At 52.2% G+C, this 21,132-nt stretch overlaps 2 protein-coding genes across 5 annotated transcripts in view; both read right to left on the reverse strand.

Annotated features, from left to right (window-relative positions):
* The window catches only part of GRK5 (G protein-coupled receptor kinase 5), a 255,238-nt gene that overhangs the window by 146,546 nt on the left and 87,560 nt on the right, over nt 1-21,132 (reverse strand). The window contains exon 1 of one of the 4 annotated variants that reach the window (XM_023224351.2): nt 9,935-10,208. The exons of the other annotated variants lie outside the window; for them this stretch is intronic. The gene's annotated coding sequence lies outside the window, so the exon portion shown is untranslated. Of the gene's footprint in view, nt 1-9,934; nt 10,209-21,132 lie in introns of those variants that run through there. 4 annotated transcript variants of the gene reach the window in all.
* Nucleotides 3,095-4,567, reverse strand: LOC113225207 (ADP/ATP translocase 3-like). The gene has a single exon (XM_026456541.2). It carries the CDS (start codon nt 4,443-4,445, stop codon nt 3,549-3,551), a length of 897 nt encoding a protein of 298 aa, XP_026312326.1. The 5' UTR covers nt 4,446-4,567; the 3' UTR covers nt 3,095-3,548.

Here is a 21,132-nt window from a genome sequence, read left to right on the forward strand (position 1 = left end):
ACCAACACCATTATCACCATCACCACCACCATCACCACCATCACCACTACCATCACCACCACCACCACCACTACCATTACCACCATCATCACCACCACCACCATCACCACTATCATTACCACCACCATCACGACTACCATTACCACCACCATCACCATCATGACCACCATCACCATCACCACAGCCACCAGCACCACCATTACCACCATTACCACCACCATCACCACCACCATCAGGCTCTGTAGATGACAGAACTGAGGACACAGAGCTGGCAAGGGACAAACAGCAGGTCTCAAGACTAGGTCCTCTGACATCTGACTCTAAGTTCAGCTATATCTATACCCTCCTATGCCACACACACACACACACACACACACACACACACTCCCAGAGCTTCCCCATCAGCATGATGCCAGCGTCTGTCCCAACATTGCCAGGGGTGCCACAGGAAGCAGGAAGTCTCACAGGGGCACCATGATTCGGCACATACTGCCTCCCTGACTTCATCTCCTCCCACTCTCACCTCTACTCACTCCATTCCAGCCACACTCTTCTCCTCAAACACCCCAGGCATGTTCCTGCCTGAGGATTTTTTCCGCAAAGGGCCAGATAGGGTCTCTGGGTCACAGAGACAGTGTGTAGACGAATGAGCATGGCTGTATTCCCATAAAACTTTATTTAAAAAAACAGGCAGTGGCTGGATTGGGCCCTCAAGGTACAGCTGGTCTCATTTTCTCTGCTCTGGCTGCTCCCTCTTCCTGGAATCCTCTTCCTGCTCCTTGGGAGAAAACAGCCTCGGGTTAACAGTTTTGGCCTACTTGCAGCTTTTGCACAGCTCTCACTTTCTCCATGAGGCTGACCCTGATCACCATTAAAAAAATAATCATTTATTGAAATGAAATTCACTTAATATTAACCATTTTAAAGTGAATAATTTAGGCTGGGTGCAGAGGCTCACGCCTGTAATCCTAGCACTTTGGGAGGCCGAGGTGGGTAGATCACCACACGAGGTCAGGAGATTGAGACCATCCTGGCTAACATGGTGAAACCCCATCTCTACTAAAAATACAAAAAGAAAAATTAGCCGGGCATGACAGTGGGTACCTATAGTCCCAGCTACTCGGGAGGCTGAGGCGGGAGAATGGTGTGAACCCGGGAGGCAGAACTTGCAGTGAGCGGAGATCACACCACTGTACTCCAGCTTGGGCAACAGAGCAAGACTCTGTCTCAAAAAAAAAGAAAAAAAGTGAACAATTCAGTATTATTTAGTACACTCACAGTGTTGTGCTTCTACCACCTCCATTTAGTTCCAAAACATTTAAAACATTTCTGTCACTAGGAAGGAAAATCTTCTACTCTTTTTTTTTTTTTTTTTTTTTTTTTTAAGAGACATTCTTTTTCTGTCACCTAGGCTGGAGTGCAGTGGTAGAGCCATCTCAGTTCACTACAACCTCCACCTCCTGGGTTCAAGCGATTATCCCACCTCAGTCTCCTGAGTAGCTGGGACTACAAGCATGCAGCACCATGCCCAGCTAACTTTTGTATTTTTAGTAGAGATCGGGTTTTGCCACATTGTCCAGGCTGATCTCAAACTCCTGAGCTCAAGTGATCCACCTGTCTCGGCCTCCCAAATTGTTGGGATTATAGGTGTGAGTCACCATGCTCGGCCTCTACTCACCCTTTTTAATCCTACAACCTGCCCCCACCCACTGCCCCACTGCCCCCATCTTGGGACCCCTCTGCCTTTCTTTGACTGCTAATTTCTAATTCCCAGGCACACATCACCCTGCAGCACGCATTCTGTGTGGCCTCCTGAGTTATTCTGCTCATTGCTTCCTGCCAGTCTCTGCCTCACCTCCCGTTGGAATGCAGACTTCATGGGAGTGGGTATCCCAAACTCTCAAACACCTAGAACAGTGCTTGGACATAGCAAAAGCTCCATCAATCTCTGATGAACAAACGGATGGATAAACAGATGGGGGAGGCAGGACTGGAAGGGAAGAGATGATTTCCAAATGGACTTAGAAACAACAACAAATAAGCCACATTGTCACACCATAATCTCTGAGCCTCCATTTTCTGCTCTGAAAAAGGGAACACAACCACCCTCCCGGCAAGGCGGAGGGATACAACCACCTTCCCAGCAAGGCGGAGGGTACGCGCAGCCCCTCCCCTTTGTATTAATTTTTTTTTTTTTTTTTTTACTACGGCTGGGATTTGTGGAGAGCCAGCTGTGGTCTCTGCGGCCCTGCCGTGTGCTGGCACCACCAAGGCCCAACGTTCAGCCTGGTAGAGTCAACACGGCATTTCTTGCATTGCCATGAATGCGCGCAAGGAGCTCGAAGGAAGCTGGCGTGCCCGGCGGTGGGCACCCCTTGTGGGATCCTCACGGGTGAACCCACGGCCACACAGCTGCCACTCTGGGGACCCCAGCTGACTCCGCTGTTCACGCTGGAATGGGGGCTGCAGCGGCCCTCGGGAGCTGCGGGAGGTGGAGGGGAATGCAGGCCTCATGCCCGTTTCCGTTTCCCCAAGATTCAGCCTGAAAACAGCCCTCTCCAAAGTGACGGTGTTGGGAGGTGGGGGTCTCTGGGAGCCATGAGGCCTCCGGGATGGGATCCGCGCTCTTACAAAAGGGACTCGAGACCTCCCTGGCCTCTTCACGTGAGGACACAGAGAGAAGGCGCCAAACAGAAGCCATGGACTGGGTACTCACCAGCGACTGAACCTGCCACGCCTTGGTTCTCTGGGACTTCCAGCCTCCAGAGCTATGAGACACGTGTCTTATTTACAACCCACCCAAGGTGTTACGGTCACACAAACGGTCTCAGAGAAGGCACAGTCAGTGCAGGTGCCCCGGGGACCTCCAGCATTTACCCGGGAGCCCGGCTACACTTCTGCCAGCCTCGGTTTCTACCCCCCACCTCTTCCCAGCTGTGACCTTGTCCTCTGTGTCCCGGGGGTGCTGGGGAGGTGGCGGCACCGCACGCCAGGAACGTGGGCCGGCCACAGGGGCAGAGCGTGGCCCCATCTGTGCCCCAGGAGGTGGCCCAGCTCCCATCTCCAGCCCCCAGGCTGCCCCGTGGAGAGGTACGGTCAGGCAGGACGCCCTGGGTCCTGGGTTTATTGGTTTGCAGCAGGACGCCCAACACAGAACATACTTGCTAGTACTCGGCTGTGCAAAAACAGGGGCTAGCGCTGAGGTACAAACGGGAAACATGATTCTTTTGTTTTAAATAAATACTTAGAACACGACTCGGGTCCTACAAGCGTCTGGACTCTCGGTCTCAGTATTGGAGTGCTTTCACCCACGGGCCCGCGGGGACGCCACGGTTCCCTCCCACCCCGTGATCAAGACATGGAATCGGGGGCCGACGACTGGACCGCATCGCGCCCCTCTTCTAGCGCCTTCCCGGGCCGTCGTCTGCGGGCGGGATCCGGCTGGGAAAGACAAATGGAATTTCTCGAAGGTTGATGGTCCGCACGGCTGAGGATTCTACGTGGTTCTCTTGGTTCCCTTGGTGCGTGTGGGGAGGCGGCCGCGGCCCTTAGATCACCTTCTTGAGCTCGTCGTACAGGACCAGCACGAAGGCGCCCCCCATCCCCCGCAGGACGTTGGACCAGGCGCCCTTGAAGAAGGCCTTGCCCCCCTCGTCTCTGAAGATCTTCCGCCAGCAGTCGACGGTGCCCGTGTACATGATGTCAGCTCCTTTGCGCCCAGACTGCATCATCATGCGCCGCCGGACCGTGTCGAAGGGGTAGGAGACCACGCCGGCCACGGCCGTCACGGTCTGCGCGATCATCCAGCTCACCACGATGTGCGTGTTCTTGGGGTCGGGCAGCATGCCCTTGGCCGTATCGTACACGCCGAAGTAGGCGGCCCGGTAGATGATGATGCCCTGCACGGAGACGCTGAAGCCCTGGTACAGGCCCCGGACGCCGTCGGACTTAGTGATCTTCACCAGGCAGTCTCCCAGGCCCCGGAACTCGCGCTCTGTGCCTGACTTTCCCACGTCCGCGGCCAGGCGGGTTCTGGCGAAATCCAGGGGGTACACGAAGCAGAGGGAGGTGGCGCCGGCCGCACCGCCGGAGGCCAGGTTGCCCGCGAAGTATCTCCAGAACTGCGCGTGCTTGTCCACGCCCCCCAGGAAGATCTGCTTGTACTTATCCTTGAAGGCGAAGTTGAGGGCTTGAGTGGGAAAGTAGCGGATGACGTTGGCCAGGTTGCCCCTCCAGAAAGACAACACGCCCTGCTCCTTGGGGATACGGACGATGCAGTCGACGATGCCCTTGTACTGCTTGTCGGCGGCGATCTGCTTGCTGGCGTGCTGGACCTGCAGCAGCAGCTTGACGCGCTCGATCGGAGCCACGGCCGTCTTGGAGATGGCAGCGGCGATGCCTCCGGCCAAAAAGTCCTTGGCGAAGGAGATGGCCTGTTCCGTCATGGTGGCGGGGCGGGCAGCGGAACGGGCGGACAGCCGGAGAGCGGGCGCGGAGAGTGAATGGAGGGCGTCGCTGGCTCAGCCCTGCCGCCGCCGGGACGGAAAGGGCCCCTCCCCTTTGTGTGCCTCTTCCCATCCCACTGTGTCTGTTGACCCAGCCCTGGATCAAGAGCCCCTTCTTCTAGGGCAGTGCGGAAAGAGAAGGGGCTCCCAACAGACAGGGAAGGCTGGGCTGCTGACTCCTCTGTCCACAAGCTGAATAACCACAGGCCACTTCCCCAACCTCTCTGAACCACAGTTTCCTAATTGGTCTAATAACTAACTGCCCTTTGTAACGGTCGATTCGAAAATGTGCTTGAAGCCCTTGCACTGTATGAGGCACGAGGCGGGCAATCATCCCATTTTCAGCCCTCTTGCTCTGCATCCCAACTGCCCAACCCCACCCCGCCTGGGGCTTCCTTCCTTTTCCCTCTATCCCTCTACATCTCTTAGGAGAAAGCAGACCCCTAGTCCTCTTTCAAACACTATTGATCTTCTTTAAAACGTCTTTTCCCAAGAAGTAGCAGAATTGGAAAAAAAACAAAAAGTTCTTTCCAAGGAAAATAATTTTTTAATGTATTTTTGTGCTCACAATGTTTTTGCCCACTCTGGTTTTCACAGTTGAGAAAAGTCTGGCCACAAAAATTGACTTTTCACTACAAGAGTAACCCTCTTCTCGCAGCAAGGCCCAAATTTGGTCATTTTTGCCCCATAATGTTTTCTCTGGGTTAAAGAGGAAGAGAAAGCCAGGGGAAGGGAGGTGAGTGGACCCCTGAGAAACGCTCCTGGCAGTCGTAGGCCAGCCCCTGCTGCAACTGTGGCAATTCCGTTGGAGAAATAAACAGGACTACTTGCTCAGGAAAAATACCCCAATTTTTCATAGGATACGCACAAAAATATTTGCATTTTCCTGTAAGTACTAATTACTTCTGCTCTCCCCAGAATTTCTGCATCCCCTATTTCAAAGAAGCTAAACAAACTCTGTAGAGATCCTGGCCAATCAAAACCTGCTCAGCACTCAGGTACATTACCATGTGGACATGATCGTGCACACACAAGGCCTGGGAAGCCTGCGCCACTGAGACACTAGCATGAAACAGGCCCTGGCCTTCATGCTCCACCTCCATAGTCTCTGGGTCTCATGACCCTACAGTAAAGTTGATTTGTTTCGCAGAGGAGGAAACAAGCCCAGAGAGGACAGGGGTCTGGGCACACAGCTACTGAGAGGTTGAGCTGGGATTTGAGCCTAAGAATGCCTGGTTCTTAACTCCCAGTCCACGCTGACTCAAGGGACAAGCAAGAGCTGGGTGCTAAGAAAGCTCCCCCAAAGTCTGAAGCCACGAAAGCACAAAACCAGCACAGCGCAGAGGCACCTGTAGAGAGGATTCCAACACAGAGATGAGGTCTCCCAAACTGGATCCAGGAAAGAGTTAGTGATGCCCACCTACCTCGACCCCAAGCACGCTCCTCCTAAGGGCCTCCCACCTCAGTTCACGGCACCACCATCACCCAGTCACTTGGCCCAAACATCTAGGTGCCATCCCTGACTTCCGCCTCTCTGCGGCCTCTGTAGGAAACAGCCTCCAGGACGGCCCCAGAGATTCCTGCTTCCTGCAAGGTCTCCTCCCACACTGATGAGCCCAGAGAAAAAGCTGGGCTGCCAGTCTGCAGGTCCCACAGGTCCTCACGATGAATCCATGAGCTACTGAGCCACATCCCGGGGAAGGTAAAGGAATCCCATTTTTTTTTTTGTGCTCCTGGACAGGACCTGAGAGCCTCACCTTGGGGTCTAGAGATCTGGCACTTGTCCTTAAAGATCAGCTCCAGATAGTATCTCTATGGAAAGAACTTAAATTACAGACCCATTGAAGCACTTCCTGGGGTGCTATTTACCCCCAATATCAGTAACGCTGAGGCCAGAACTGTCCCTTCCAAGGTTCCTTTAAAACCCATTGCAATGCAGTGTAATTCCTAAGAGCTTTGGGGTCAGCCAGGCCATGGTTCACATCTGGTCTCTGTCCATAGCTGTGTGACCCTGGGCAAGCTGCTTACCCTCTCTGAGCTTCAGATTGTTCAAGCCTAAAATGGGGAGACACCATCCTCTTAAGAAGGCTGCTAGGGCCTACATGAGATTGTGGTTAGCACCAGTTAGCACTCAGTAAATGTGAGCTGTCACCACCACTCTGTCCTGAGTCCGGATCTCACACAGGGTCACAGGACCTGAGGGTTGAAAGGGCCCTTCCTTGTCCTTGATTCAACCTCCCTCAACACTCCCATTGGACCCTGCATTCCCAGCATGCTTCCCTCCCACCAAGGCCTTACCGAGCTCAGTTCTGTCTCCGCTTCCACCCACCGTGCAGACTCATACCGAGGACCTACTTGGTACTTGGCACGTGGCCCCTGCCCTACAAGAACTCACAGGCTCGTGGGTGGCACTGACCCATGCCAGGTGACAATACAAGAGGAAGAGGGGACTGAGGAGGCACAGGGGAGGCACAATCAACCCTGCCTGTGGAATGAGGAAAGACTTCCTGAAGGAGGTGACCCTTGGGCTGAACCCTCTCTTCTTAGAGACCACACGGTCCCTCATGCACCAGCCCTGCAGGGATGTGGCAACAACTCTGAAGGTGGCCCCAGTTTCCATCCAGGCTTAAGAGCCTGGGCCCTGGGCACCAGCCCTCCCAGCCTCAGCACCGGCCTCCTCACTGGAGGGAGCTCCCAGAAGGGCCCTGGGAAGATCTGCCTCCCTCAGGGAAGAGTCCTTTCCCTTCAGCTCCATCTGGGAAGTGGGGAGAAGGGGGAGAAGGGGGCCGGCCGGCAGGCCATCCTGCCAGCATTCCCCAAATCCATACAGGGCTCCCCTGCCTCAGAACTGAACTTGCCCAGGATCTCAAGCCAACACTAAGATCCTCCCCCTGGCCCCCTGGAACCAGGAAGCAGCTGGCCTGCAGGTCGGTGGTGAGGGCAGGCCTGAGCATGGCAGCCACAGTGCCTGTGCAGCCGTTTTCTCTAATCCTCGGAATGACGCGTAAGAAAGCTCCCCCACGGCATGGCACAGGAGAAGACACTGAAGCTATGAAGAAGCGAGCTGACCGGCCCAACATCACCGGGAAGAAAAACACATGCCTCCTACCTTTGTCACCCCGACTGTGTTCGCCTTTCCCTTCAAGCGCCTGCGGCCAAGGGAAGCCCCATGGATTGGGCTGCTCCTGGGGAGGAGTCAGGGGACCCAGAGAGGATTCTGAGGGGGCACACGCCTGGCCCACACATCACAGATGACCCCACAGATGGCTGTACCGAAAAGCCCTTGCCACACACAGAGTTATTTCCAGTCACTTCTACCACGAGCACACAATTTCGGCAGGGCTACAGTATGACACCCATTTTGTAGATCAGGAAACTGAGGCCGGGGCAGGGTGAGGCATGCCTGGGGTGCATGGTCAGTGATGGGGGCCTGACCCTGATCCAGATCCGAATAGGAGCTGCTGTGGGCACAGCTCTGGTACCCAAAGATAAACCCGGGCACTTACGTTCCTGCAAGGACCTGGGGAGCAGGCCTAGACCCAGCTCTGACCCCACAGGCTCAGCCTACAAAGATGCACAAGCACACAGTGCAGACCCGCCATGGGTGCCCACTCCCAGAGGACCAAGGACGATGCCTGGAGAGGTGGGTGCTCAGATGGAGCCTCACAGAGGCAGGGCATAGGCTGGGGCCCCAGGTTCCCCAAGACCATTTCCCTCTGTACTCCCCCCACCTCATTCCTGTGACACAACAGAGCAAGCTGGGGCAAGGCAGAGGGGCTTAAAAAGGCTTCCCAGAAAATGCTTCTTGAATTGTAAAATGGCCAACGAGGATGCTGTTGGGAAGATGAGGTTTTTATTCCTCAGAATTCAAAATCCAATGTGTATGCAGAAAGGAGGGCTCGCCACTAGGAGACCAGAGTAGGGCACGGCTGCATGAGTTTCCTCTTGCTTCAGTAACAAGTTATTAATAGCACAAATAGAGTGCTGTAGACACAAATGTATTATCCTACAGTTCTAGAAGTCAGAAGTCTGCAATCAGATTCATCGGCTACATCCAGGTGTCGGCAGGGCAGTGTTCCTTCCAGAGGCTGCAGGGGAGCATCTACAGGCCACCTCTCTTCCTTGGCTCCATTCATGGTCCTTCCTCCTCCTTCAAACCCAGCAGTCGCTGGTCAGGTCTTTCTCAAGCTGCATCACTCTGAACTCCTTTTCACAGGCGCAGTCAACTCTCCCTCTAAGCAGGCCCCTTGTGATTTCTCTGGGCCCACCTGATGTCTCTGGAGAACCTCTCCATCTCAAGAGCCTTAACTTAACCACATCTGCAAAGCCCCTTTTATCAGGTAGGTAACATATTCACAAGCTGCAGGGATTCAGATACGACATCTTTAGGGGACCATTATTCAGCCTTAATCATGCAGTGATTAAGACTGCATGCTCCAGGGCCAGACTGCCTGGGTTTAAACCCAGCTATGTAATTTACTAGCTGTGTGACTCCAGGAAATTTACTTAACCTCTCTGTGCTTCAACTGACTCCTTTATAACCTCATAGATACAGGTGTCAATGAGCTGATGGACGTAAAGCATTTACACAGTTAAGAAAGTTCAGTGAGTAAGGGCTGCAATTATCTCCTACTCTCCACCCAACTCAGAATGAATGACATCAGAGCCGAGAGGAACCTTGGTGATCACCCACACCTGCCTCTCCCTGATGGCTGGAGACACAGCGGCCCAGGGAGAAAAAGTGAGCCATCCGGGTCACACAGCATTCTTTCAGGCAACCCTCAGTACCCTGTAACTGTACCTGGTACAGACGAGCTCAAAGAAGCATCCCCCATGGCTCCCCAGTGCCCTGCACCCAGTAGACGCTAGAGGACACTGCAGCCGGTGAGTCACCTGGAGCGAGAAGAGGGGAAGTGCTCCCCAGCAGAATGTCTGCAGGAAACACCTGCAGGTGCAGCGGCCCGGGCCACATTCTCACACCCCACCCACCAGGCCCAGGGGCCCAGGTAGACGTGACATCTCTTTCCCCAGGAGAAGTCAGCAGAACAAATCGTGGCTAGGGACACCAAAACCCATGATGAGGGCCAAGAGAGGGTGCTCTGCCCCACAAGTGTCAGCCAGGACCCCGGCTTCCTTCCCTCGCTGTGTGATCTCAGTGTGGGTCTGGACACATCCCCATTCTGGGCTTCCATTTCACATCAAAAAGCAGGACCCAGAATGGCTCAGTGGCTCTCAATCTGCAATCATGGTCCAGGAGCCCCGGACCAAGTTTCAGAAAATCCTAGAAGAACCGCGCATGCACCCCAAGCTGAAGCACACAGGAAGCTTGCTCATCCAGGCACTGAAGTTCATCAGTGTGTGCAGTTCAGGCTGAACAGACTCACACAGAGGTGTCTGCAATCAACAAAACGGGGGAAACAGTGACTCACCTCACACAGATGGCCTGTTAGCGGCAAATTTCTCCACAAAAGGCGACAAGAATCATCACAGGTCCTTGGCAGAGCCTCAACTAGACTCTGCTGTTTCCGACCAGAGAGGGCTGACTCACGCAAAAGGCTCCCCTCTCCCCCAAATCCAGCCCAGGCGGGCACTGCCCCAGTGGTTCGACTCCCTCACCATCACATAGTCCTCCAGCTGACACCCAGGATTCCCAGGGAGGCCTTCCAAAGGCGCAACACGGGGCCTTTCCACGGTCTCACGGGTGGCTGTGAGCAGAGATACCGGAAGTACAGTGGTGAGGCCATCACTTGCTTCCTCACTAGGAGTTATTTTCTGCCTCAGGGCCTTTGCATATGTCATTTCCTCTGCTAGATACATACTTCCAGAATTACTTTTTTGCAATGAAACATTTCAAGCTTACAGAATGAGAACAAAATTTCTTTAAATCTGCATATCCATAGATTTTGTCAAAATAATTCCTCCATCCACTCTCCTGCTGAGAGCTTAGGTCTTCCAGGTTTTTACCTCTCAAATGATGTTGCTCTGGGCACTTACACATGTCTCCCGGGGAGTGGCGCTTTACTGCTTTTCACTTATGTCTTTATTGGGTTTCCACCCAAGAGGACAGGGACTACGTCCATTTTGCTCGTCAGTGCCTAGGACGTTTGCTGGCACACAGCACACCTCTGACAGGTCTGTGAACGAGTGAATGAGAGACATCACTGCAGAAGCAGATCATGCCGAGCCCGTCTTTCCCCAGGTCTCTGAGATGAACCTGACACGTCTTCTGCCGGCCCCTTGTTCTGTCAGCGAAGAGAGGAAAGGCAAGGGAGGGGACCACGGGTTCCCACAGCCTTGGAGGACCATGGGACCCTGGAGCTCAGAGCCCAGGGAGGTGGAAGGTCAGAGGCTCTAGGTCAAGTCCTCACTGCCAGCCACAAGGTAAGACTAAGGAGACCTCATCTGGGCTTTCCTGCAGCTCCCCACAGCCAGACACGCAGGATTTTTCAGAAAGAGGTGTCAGCAAAAGAAAAACTGCAGGGAGAGATGGAAAGAAGAGAAGGGAGGGGGGGGGAGAGGAGAGAGGGAAGGGAGAGACTAAAGAAAAACAGGGAGGGAAGAAGAAGGGAAGAAAAGAGCAAGGGAGGGAGGGAAGGAGGGAGTTGCCCAAACACCCCTCATTAAGAGAACAACTGCCTTTCTGCAAATGCCCTGCTGGTCTGCATCTGCGTGCACAGGGCAAGAACCTCTGGGTGGGGACTGCATGGGGTCAGTTCTCATGCCCCACCCCTAGAGAGAGACAAGCACAGAGCCAGCCCTTGGTGGATGGCTGGTGAGTGGGCAGGGTGGGGTGCTGGAGACAGTGTTGGGTGCTGGTTATAGACTCCCTAAATCGGGACTGAGGGGCCTGTGGGTGAGCTCAGCCACTCACTAGGTGGGTGACCTTAGGCCAAAAACTCTTTAAGCCTCAGTTTCTGCATCTATAAAATGGGAAGAAGAATGTCCATGTTGCCACCTAGGGTTGTGAGGAATGACAGGGAAATGCACACAAGTCCATGCACAGTGAGCACTCAACAGACAGCAGCAAATTAGCCGTGCATGGTGGTGTGTGCCTGTAATCCCAGCTACTCAGGAGGCTGAGGCAGGGAGAATTGCTTGAACCTGGGAGGCGGAGGATGCAGTGAGCCGAGATCGTGCCATGGCACTCCAGCCTTGGCAACAGAGTAAGGCCCTGTCTCAAAAAAAAAAAAAAAAAAAAAGCAGCTCACACAGCTGGCATACTGCTGTGGCCCTGCTTTCCCCTCGAGGTTCCAGGCGGCTTCCTTCCTCCACAGGCCACCGCATCCCACTGCTCTGGTCCTTCAGCCAGGGCTGCTCTAAGCTGCCTCTTGGTCATGTCTCTAGATTTGTGCTGCATCACTAAACACAGTCAAGATAAAGCCCAGGTTCTGAGTTTTCCAACATCCCCAGCACCAGGTAACACCACACCCTCCGCCTTCTGGATCCAGAAAGGCAGGTGAGTCAACCTTCCCAAGATGCTCCTAAAGACGCAGGGCCAGCACCACCGTGGCGTTTTAGCGTAGACAAGGACCCTGAGTCTGGCTGTGGGGACGCCATGCAGTGGGAGATGAGTGATCAAAGGAGCCCTAGTTGAGCCCCAAACCCAGGGGACAGCCGGGGTCCTTCACTTTCCCTCCCCCACCTTCCACGCCACACTGGGTTCATCCCCAAGTCTGGGCTCTGCAGTGAAATCCACACCTGTCCCCCTCCCTGTGTTCCCACGGCTGCTACTGGACCAGGCCAGCATCCTCACCTGAACCAGCCTCCTCCCCGCCCACCTCCATTCTTACCGCCTTCAAACTATCTCCACCCAGCAGCCAGTTATGCAAATCCAAAGCAAATCATGGAATTCTCTCTCTTGAAATCCTCCAATGACTTCCCGACAGGTTTAGAATCAAGTCCAAATGGCTTCTGTGACTCCCCCACAACCACTATGCCCCAGGCCCGCACTCCACTCCAGACACTCTGAGCTCCTCCCGGCCCATGGAGACCCTTGTGGCTCGTGCTCATCACCCAGCCTTCGCCCTGCTGGCTGTGCCCCTGCCTGACCATACCTTTTCTGACAACTAGGTCTCAACTAATATGACCTCCACACACCCACACTTGGAGGCTCCCCAGGCCTCATCTAAGGTAACACCTCCACCTCCACTGAGTCTATCTCATTCTCTCATCTAATCCTGCCGCACCTCATCCACTACAGAATACTCATCACTATCAGACATTATTAGTTTACACATGTATATGTTATATCTGTTTTCAGATATAACATGATCTCGTCCACCTAGTGTTTTACTCTCAATTCACCATGCTGCCCCGGGGCAGAGCTGGCATATGAACTGGTCACTGCTGATCCTAGAACAATACCAGACACATGGTTCGCCCTCCATGAGTGCACCTGTCTGTGCTCCTGCTCACTGTGCAACCTCACGAGGGTTACTGACCCTCTCTGAGCCTTGAGGTCCCCCCTCTCTAAAGTGCAAGACATTGGATCCATCAACCTCCAAGCCATCACCTTCCTTCAGGGATGGAGGAGGGGAGCAGATGCTCTCACCAGCACTACCTTTGCCCCAGTGACAGCATGCATATACAGCAGTAGAGCAGGGGGTGATGTTGGTCACCTGGGGACAGAAGCTGCTCCAGAAGCCCCTGGCAGAGAGGCCGCAGGGAACCCCAGGCCTCTGTGTGGAAGGAATCCGCCAGGCCCCCACCCTCTCCTGCGGTTCCCAGGCTCTGCAGCCTCTGCTCAAACACCTGGACAGTCCTGCTTTCTGGCCCCAAGAAGTATTTACATTTCGATTAAGTCTGGTTTGAAACGACCAGGTAGGCTGGCTTGAGGCCTGACACACCCCATCCAGTCGAACTGTAATAACAAGGTGCCCTGGGGAGCAGGTAGAAATGTGGGGCTGAGGGAGGAATCGCCACTCTCCAGAGGCTCCTTCGCAGCCTGCAAAGAAAAAGTACAACCAGCTCCTGTGATTAGAGGTGGTCACTGCTCCAGTAAGCCCCAGGGTTCTGCTCTGGAAATAAACAGCAGGGCAAGGAGCTCAGGGTACCACACCCAGACACAAGGAGCCTGCCCCCTGCCCTTGGGCTACTCTACCAGGTAGCATCACCCAGGAAGCAGGATGTGACCCTGTTCCAAGCTGGGGACTTACACAAAGTCATTTTTATCCTGGATATATTCTGAGGACTCTGCTAACAAGCTACCACTGTGAGGCCTCCACAGGCTGGGAAGAAGCCCAGCTATTCATTTTACTAGCTTCAAGTCTCCTTGAAAGTGGGATTCTGGAAGCAGTAAATGACACCTTAAAGGAATGTGGATTCCTGCATCCAGAATTGCCACTGCCCCATCACCCACTCCCTGCCACCCCACCTGCAAGGGAACGAGTCCAGGAAGCCAACAAATGCTTTAGAAATGCAGCTTTCCTTCATTCCTTGGTATTTTCATAAGAAATCAAGTCTCCTCAGCAGAAAGTGCAATTCTGCTCGTGCCACCTGGCACTACAAAAGCAGAAAGACTTCATTAAGTGAATGAGCTCCAAAAAGATGGCAGTGGCTGCCGGGAATCCTGGAACTCAAGACAGGGTCCAGGCTCAATGAACAGGGAGTCCCACAATTGATTAGTAATGTCTGCCATTGGCCTGGCAGGGGAAAATGCTACCCACGCTAAGTGTTTGCTGTTCAGGGATCAGAAAAGCAGCTAAAACAGCACTTCCGGGAATTCAGAAAACCCAGGTTTTGACTGGTAAGGAGGCATGGTCAAAGTGACTCAAAAGGAGAGCCAGGGGCTTCTGGAAGACTAAAGAGAAAGCTGCTGGCAACTTCTTGCGCAGAGGATAAGTCGCTCCTAGAAAAGTCAAGTCACTTCCTCAGCAGCCATCGGATAGGGCGTGCCCTAGAGCCACCTCTGTGCTGTGGGTAACACCCCTCCCACCACACATCTGGGATGTCACTCCCAGATCCTTGAAGCAACACAATTCTAGACAGAATTGTGCTAGAAGACAGAAGGGTGTTTGACCATTAGGGCTCAGAATAAAAGACCCAGAGTTATGGACACAGTTTGCTGTAGCAAAGGAGAGGTGGTGGTGGTGTGGGTCTCTCTGGTGACAGACGTCCCATTAAAAAGAAGAGAAAGGAGGCTGGGCACAGTGGCTCATGCCTGGAATCCCAGCACTTTGGGAAGCTGAGGTGGGCAGATCACTTGAGGTCAGGAGTTCGAGACCAGCCTGGCCAACATGGTGAAACCCTCTCTCTACTAAAAATACAAAAAAAAAAAAAAAAAAAAATTAGCCAGGTGTGGTGGCAGGTGCCTGGAATCCCAGTTACTCAAGAGGCTAAGGCAGGACAATCGCTTGAGCCTGGGAGGCGGAGATGAAATGAGCTGAGATTGTACCCAGCCTGGGCAACAGAACAAGACTCCATCTCAAAAACAGTAATAATAATAAAAAGAGAGAGGAGCAGCCAAAGCACAGAGCGAGCAGTGGCTTCGTTAGTTGGATGGAGGACAGGCCTGCCCAGCAGGGCACTGCTGACATTTTAGGAGGATATTTTTGCCTTTTTGTTTCCAGCTCAACATGGGCCTGAGACAGTCTGCCCGGGCCTCTGGCTGGGGTCACAGTTTGAGAAACACAGCAGTAACATGGATAATTACAGGGTGGGAAAGTGGGGGAGCCCAGCATCCCTTTGCTGCTGTTCAAGGGGTGACTTCCAGAAAATGCCCAGGGTAGGAGAGATTCTCTATTTCTTTTTTTTTTTTTTTGAGATGGAGTCTCGCTCTGTCGCCCTGTCTGGAGTGCGGTGGCACGATCTCGGCTCACTGCAAGCTCCACCTCCCGGGTTCCCGCCATTCTCCTGCCTCAGCCTCCCGAGTAGCTGGGACTACAGGCGCCCGCCACCACACCCGGCTAATCTTTTTGTATTTTCAGTAGAGATGGGGTTTCACCGTGTTAGCCAGGATGGTCTTGATCTCCTGACCTCGTGATCCACCCGCCTCGGCCTCCCAAAATGCTGGGAGTACAGGCGTGAGCCACTGCACCCAGCCAAGATTCTCCATTTCTACAGATGAAAAGAATATGTGGAAATTAACTTCTGTTGCAGCATGAAGGATTTATGTGAGACTTGTGGGGAAAGTTCTAGAACATATCACGCTATTTTGTGTAGGTCTCAGGGTCTGGAGTGTCCCCTGGAGATCCAGGGGAGACCTCTGGGGGCAGCCCCAGCCCACCTCTGCAGACTTTCCTGACCTTGGCAGGTGGTTTCAGCTCCCCAAGCCTGGGCTTCCTTTCCAATAAAACAGGAGGAACAGTCCGCACCCTGTGTACTTCATGGAACTGCTGTCAACACCCACTATGAGTGGAGACAGTGGAATAGGACTCAGCAGCGAGAATGAACCAAACACAACTGCATGCAGCCACAGGCCCACATCTCAAAGATAGCAGTGAGTGAAAGGAGCCAGACTCAAAAGGGCCAAGGCTGCATGGCTCCTTTCACCCAGAGTTCAAAGGCAGGCAAAACTAACCCAAATCGTTAGAACCACCCCAAGGCAGATGGGGCCTGGAAGGGGCTTCCGGGGGCTCCTAGGGCCGTAGAAGACATGTTTCTTGACTAGGGTTCCACAGGGTACATACTTTATCACTTTATGAAAAACCATATGTCTATGGGTATGTCTATGGGTTCTGCACTTTTTTTTTTTCTTTTGGGACTGAGTCTTGCTCTATTGCTCAGGCTGGAGAGAAGTGGCACGATCTCGGCTCACTGCAACCTCTGCCTTCTGGGTTCAAGCAATTCTCCCGCCTCAGCCTTCCAAGTAGCTGGGATTACAGGCGCCTGCCACCATGCCCAGTTTTATTTTGTTTTTGTTTTTGTTTTTTGGTTTTTTTTTTTTTTTTTGCATTTTTAGTAGATACGGGGTTTCACCATGTTGGCCAGGCTGCTCTCAAACTCCTGACCTCAAGTGATCCACCTGCTCCGGCCTCCCAAGGTGCTGGGAGTGAGCCATCGCGCCCAGCCAGGTTCTGCACTTTTTTATGTAAACAGTACGACTTGATAAAAAGCAAACCCCACAGAAACAGTCTGGAAGTCCTTTGTAAACCTCAAGATCAACATATTCATAGATATTCATAGAAGGACTTGCCTCTTAAAACACAAATGCTACTGATCTCTTGGGAATGAAAGGCAGGTGAGATTGTCTCCCAAAGTCCTAGTTCTGCCTGTGATTAGAGGGAACCTGGGGAAACTTTATTCTCTTTCCCAGTTCTGTGCATTTCTAAGCTGAGTGACTATCTGGGGGCAAAAGGAGACAACCTCTGTCCTTTCCCAATGGCACACTGATGTCTTTCATTAGACTGAGTTGCTCCCTGTGCCATCCACCACACCCCCAATATACAGACTGCTTACCCACTTCTCATACTGGCTCTTTTGCCTCTTGGGAGATGCACACTGGTCTGTGAGCAATGGACAGCAGTGCGGAACCTAGACTGAGGGTTGAACCTTGTGGCTAGTCCTTTAGAAGGTAACACACCGGTCTGCAAATAAATCAAATTTTGCATCCTGCGAAAAAGAAGATTTATATTCTCCTTCCTTGCTGGCCCACTTCCTGCACACGTCTCCATTTTAAAAACATATTTGCCAACTCTTGTAAAAACCTGTGGCACAGCGGCACCCAGGGTCATGAGACATGCAGACTTTTCCACTCAGCAGCAGCATTTTTCTTGAGGAAGAACAACACTTTAAGTTTAAAGAAAAATCCAAACTCCGAGCCACCAAGCCTTTTGCAGGGAGTGCTTGATGCCAGGGAAGCTGAGCACACCAGGAAGAAAAGGCTGCTTCCCCTTAAGAACATATGCTTAGGGAACATCACACACTGGGGCCTGTCATGGGGTCGGGGGAGGGGGGACGGATAGCATTAGGAGATATACCTAATGTAAATGATAAGTTAACGGGTGCAACACACCAACATGGCACGTCTATACATATGTAACAAACCTGCAGGTTGTGCACAGTTACCCTAGAACTTAGAGTATAATTTAAAAAAAAAAAATCTGCTTAAATGAAGGGTCTGTGACACACTGCAGGGGGAGCAGAGAGCCCAGTACGCTACTCCAGACTCAGTCACTACATGGTCAAGGGTACCTTCAACCCATTCCTTCTCCACACTTCCTTCTTGTAGAAAATGAGGCCTTGAGGTAGAGCAGCGGTTCTCAAACTCTTTCAACAGGACCCTGCAGGGTTCCCTAGTGACAACTCCCCCACCCCAGAACCAATAAAGTGAGGCACAACAGGTTTCTAAGACATTTAAGCAAGTTTGGAAACTACTGAGTTAGATGAACTTAAGGCTCCACAAAGGAAACCCAGGATTTCACTGTCTCTCCTGGTATGAAAGATAAATTTTTTTTTTTTTTAATTTTTTTTGAGATGGAGTCTCGCTCCATCACCCAGGCTGGAGTGCAGTGGCGCAATCTTGGCTCACTGCAACTTCTGCCTCCCGGGTTCACGCCATTCTCCTGCCTCAGCCTGGAATTATAGGTTCCCACCACCCTGCCTAGCTAATTTTTTGCATTTTTAGTAGAGACAGGGTTTTGCCATGTTGGCCAGGCTTGTCTCAAACTCCTGACCTCAGGTGATCCATCCGCCTCGGCCTCCCAAAGTGCTAGGATTACAGATGTGAGCCACCGCGCCCGGCCAAAAGATAAATTCAAGCCTCCTAGGCCTCTGTCAGAAACTGACTCCAATATTCATTTATTCATTCTGTTGGTCAATGAATACCTGCTATTCTTGGCACTGAAGATGAAAGAGGAGACAGGGCCTGGTCCCCGTCTCCCAGGGTGGTGGGAGGTGGATGTGCCAGTCTTTACTTTAGTAAGAGGTGTGACTCAAGGAGGGTTGAATGTGCAGACCGCAGGGAGCAGGGGGAGCTCTGCAGAGAGAGTCAGGAAGGCCCTATGGCAGGCAGTGTTTGAGCGAAGGATGAAGATGGCCAGGGGTGGGGGATGCAGCTGGGGGTAAACGGAATTCCTGGCAGAGGGAACAGCATGTGCAAAGGCCCAGTGAAGAGAAAGCAAAGCTGAACATGCCAGAGCATGAAAAGAAAGAAGCGTGCCCAGGAAGTGTGGGGCTGGAACCATGGCAGGAAGAGTAAGAAGGGGGTCCTGGGCGAGCACTGAAGAAGCTGATCTGACCACTCTTGATAACAGGATTTGGAGATTAAGGGAGGGGGTGTTGAGACAGGCTCCCAGGCCATTTGTGGATGCAGGGTGGAAAGGAAGAGTACATTCAGAGAGAACAAAAACAACACTAGCAATAACACCTATTGAAAATGCTAAGTTTGAGATGCCAAGAACACCCCGGCAGAGTCAATGGCATCAAGAGAGAGATATGTGCACTGGAGGTGAGGGACTCACGGCCATCGGTGGGACCACAAACAAAAGCATTCAAGAGCACGGCGGTGGAGTTGGCTTCTCTGCCCACCAGGGCTGTGACTACATAAGAAGCCTCAGGTCTCCACTCCGTTTCCTGTTAACCTGAATAATTCCCACCAGGCATCAGCTCCTCAGAGGTAGGAACATATCTGCCTTATTCGGCACCTGGAATTGTGCCTTGCATATAGTAGAAGCCCAAAAATCTTGGTGAATGAATGAATAAATGACCAAATAGTACTGACCTCAGAGAGCTGCATCATGAGGATTAAACAAGATATGTACAGTGCTGAGCATAGCACCTGCATGCAGTAAGTGCTCAATAAATGTTAACTCTGAGTAGAGATACTTCCCCCAGAATGCTGAGGCCTGAGCCCTGGGCTGTCAATAATTCTGGAAGAAACATGGCTAGAAAGACAAAGTGAGGTCCCAGTGAGGGTAGGGCCCTGAACCCCAGCAATAAGTGAATTTCAAGCAAAGACAGTGAGTCAATTTCAAATGCTGCTCAGAGATCATAAGGTTAGAACAAGAAGTTTCTACTGAGTTCAGCCCAGAAGTCTGCTTAGTCTGTTTCGTGTTGCTATAACAGAATACTTGAGACTGGGCAATTTAGAAACAACAGTTTACTTGGTTCATGGTTCTGGAGGCTGGGAAGTCCAAGAGCATGACTCCAGCATCTGGCAAGGGCCTCCGCGCTACATCACTCCATAGTGGAAGGCAGAAGGGCAAGAGAGGGCAAGAGCAAGAGAGCAAGAGGGGGCCAAACAACAAGAGTAGGTTGTAGGTTGTTATAACAACCTACTCTTGTCACAACAAACCCACTCCTGAGTTGACAACATTAATCCATTCATAATGGCAGAGCCCTCATGGCCTAATCACCTCTTAACCAGTTCTACTTCATAGTATCACCACAATGGCAATCACATTTTAACTGAGTATTGGCAGGGACATTCAAACCATAGCAAAATCTTTTGCCAGAGCAGCCTGGTGGAGGATGAGAGAGAGACATCTGACCCATGTACAGTGGGGAGGCCAGACTCTTCACCCCTCTGCAGACTGTCAGGGCTCCTATACAACAGAGGTGGTAATGACGGTGATGGTGATAGTGATAATGGGAACAAAAGCACTAACATTCGCCAAACTTTCTAAATGCCAGGTCCCGTTCTAGGCCAACACTACAGCTTCTTCACATTTCATTTTCTCACCATGACTTTGAAATTATACCCAAGAAAGAATAAGATCTCCCCTGGTAGCTTCTGTTTCCAAACCAACCCCATGGCAGAGTCTGGGCCCATACTAGTCCCGACTCCTTCCTCTAGTCTCCACGCAGTGTCCTGAAGGAGGGAGCCCTTAATGACACCAGATCCCTTTGGAAGCTCCTCACTGAGGCTGATCTCCTAGCTGGTCAGCTCCCAGAAGGCTCCTACCTTGGTGTGAGGGGAGCTGCCAGTTTCAGCTGTGGCCACCAGATACCAGGACAGAATCCAGATTCTCACAGGTCAGATGGCTGCCTGCAGGGTGACCAGTGTGTCCTTCTGCACAGGAGCCCTGTGGTGGGGCCCTGCGCTTGGGCTCAGTCAGTCCTAGGCTCTGTTCACAGAATGTGCTGCTTGTGGACAAGTCACCTCACTTCTGGCAGCTTTAATTGACTCGTCTAGAAAATTAAGATTATATATACAACTCCCCTCAAGGGTTGTTCTATGAGAGCTGCAAAACTGATTTTAGGAGGAAAAACTCCACAATATGCTAAAGCCATGAGAGATGCTCATCTGAGTCTGTCAGCCATGGGAACCATTTCCTATACCAGCAACCAGAATTAATAATGCACCATGACGTCCTCTACAGCAGCCTGCACTTTGACCAGTCGTTCCAGGACCTCCTCCAAGAAATCTTTTCTGCCACCCATGCCTGCTCTCCCCAGGCACAACTAAACATCTCTTCTTCCATCTACAGCAGAACTTTGTGGCAGACATTGAATAGTGCCTGTTCACCAGCCAGTGGTTCCTCTCCCTTTACTCCTGTGGACAGAGTCCTCCTCAACTACAGAGTCAGAAAAAGGCAAATATTCACTTGTCCAGCCTACCTTGCAGTTAGGGCATTTTCTATGTGATCTGGTTCTGGCCAGTAGAACCGATGGAGGGCGTCTGCTGGGGAGCTTTAGGAAAGGTTATTTTCCTCAGAGAAATAAGAAGAGAAAAAGTCCTTTCTTCAGC

This window comes from Piliocolobus tephrosceles, chromosome 9, assembly GCF_002776525.5.
Source record: "Piliocolobus tephrosceles isolate RC106 chromosome 9, ASM277652v3, whole genome shotgun sequence".
Lineage (NCBI taxonomy): Eukaryota > Metazoa > Chordata > Mammalia > Primates > Cercopithecidae > Piliocolobus > Piliocolobus tephrosceles.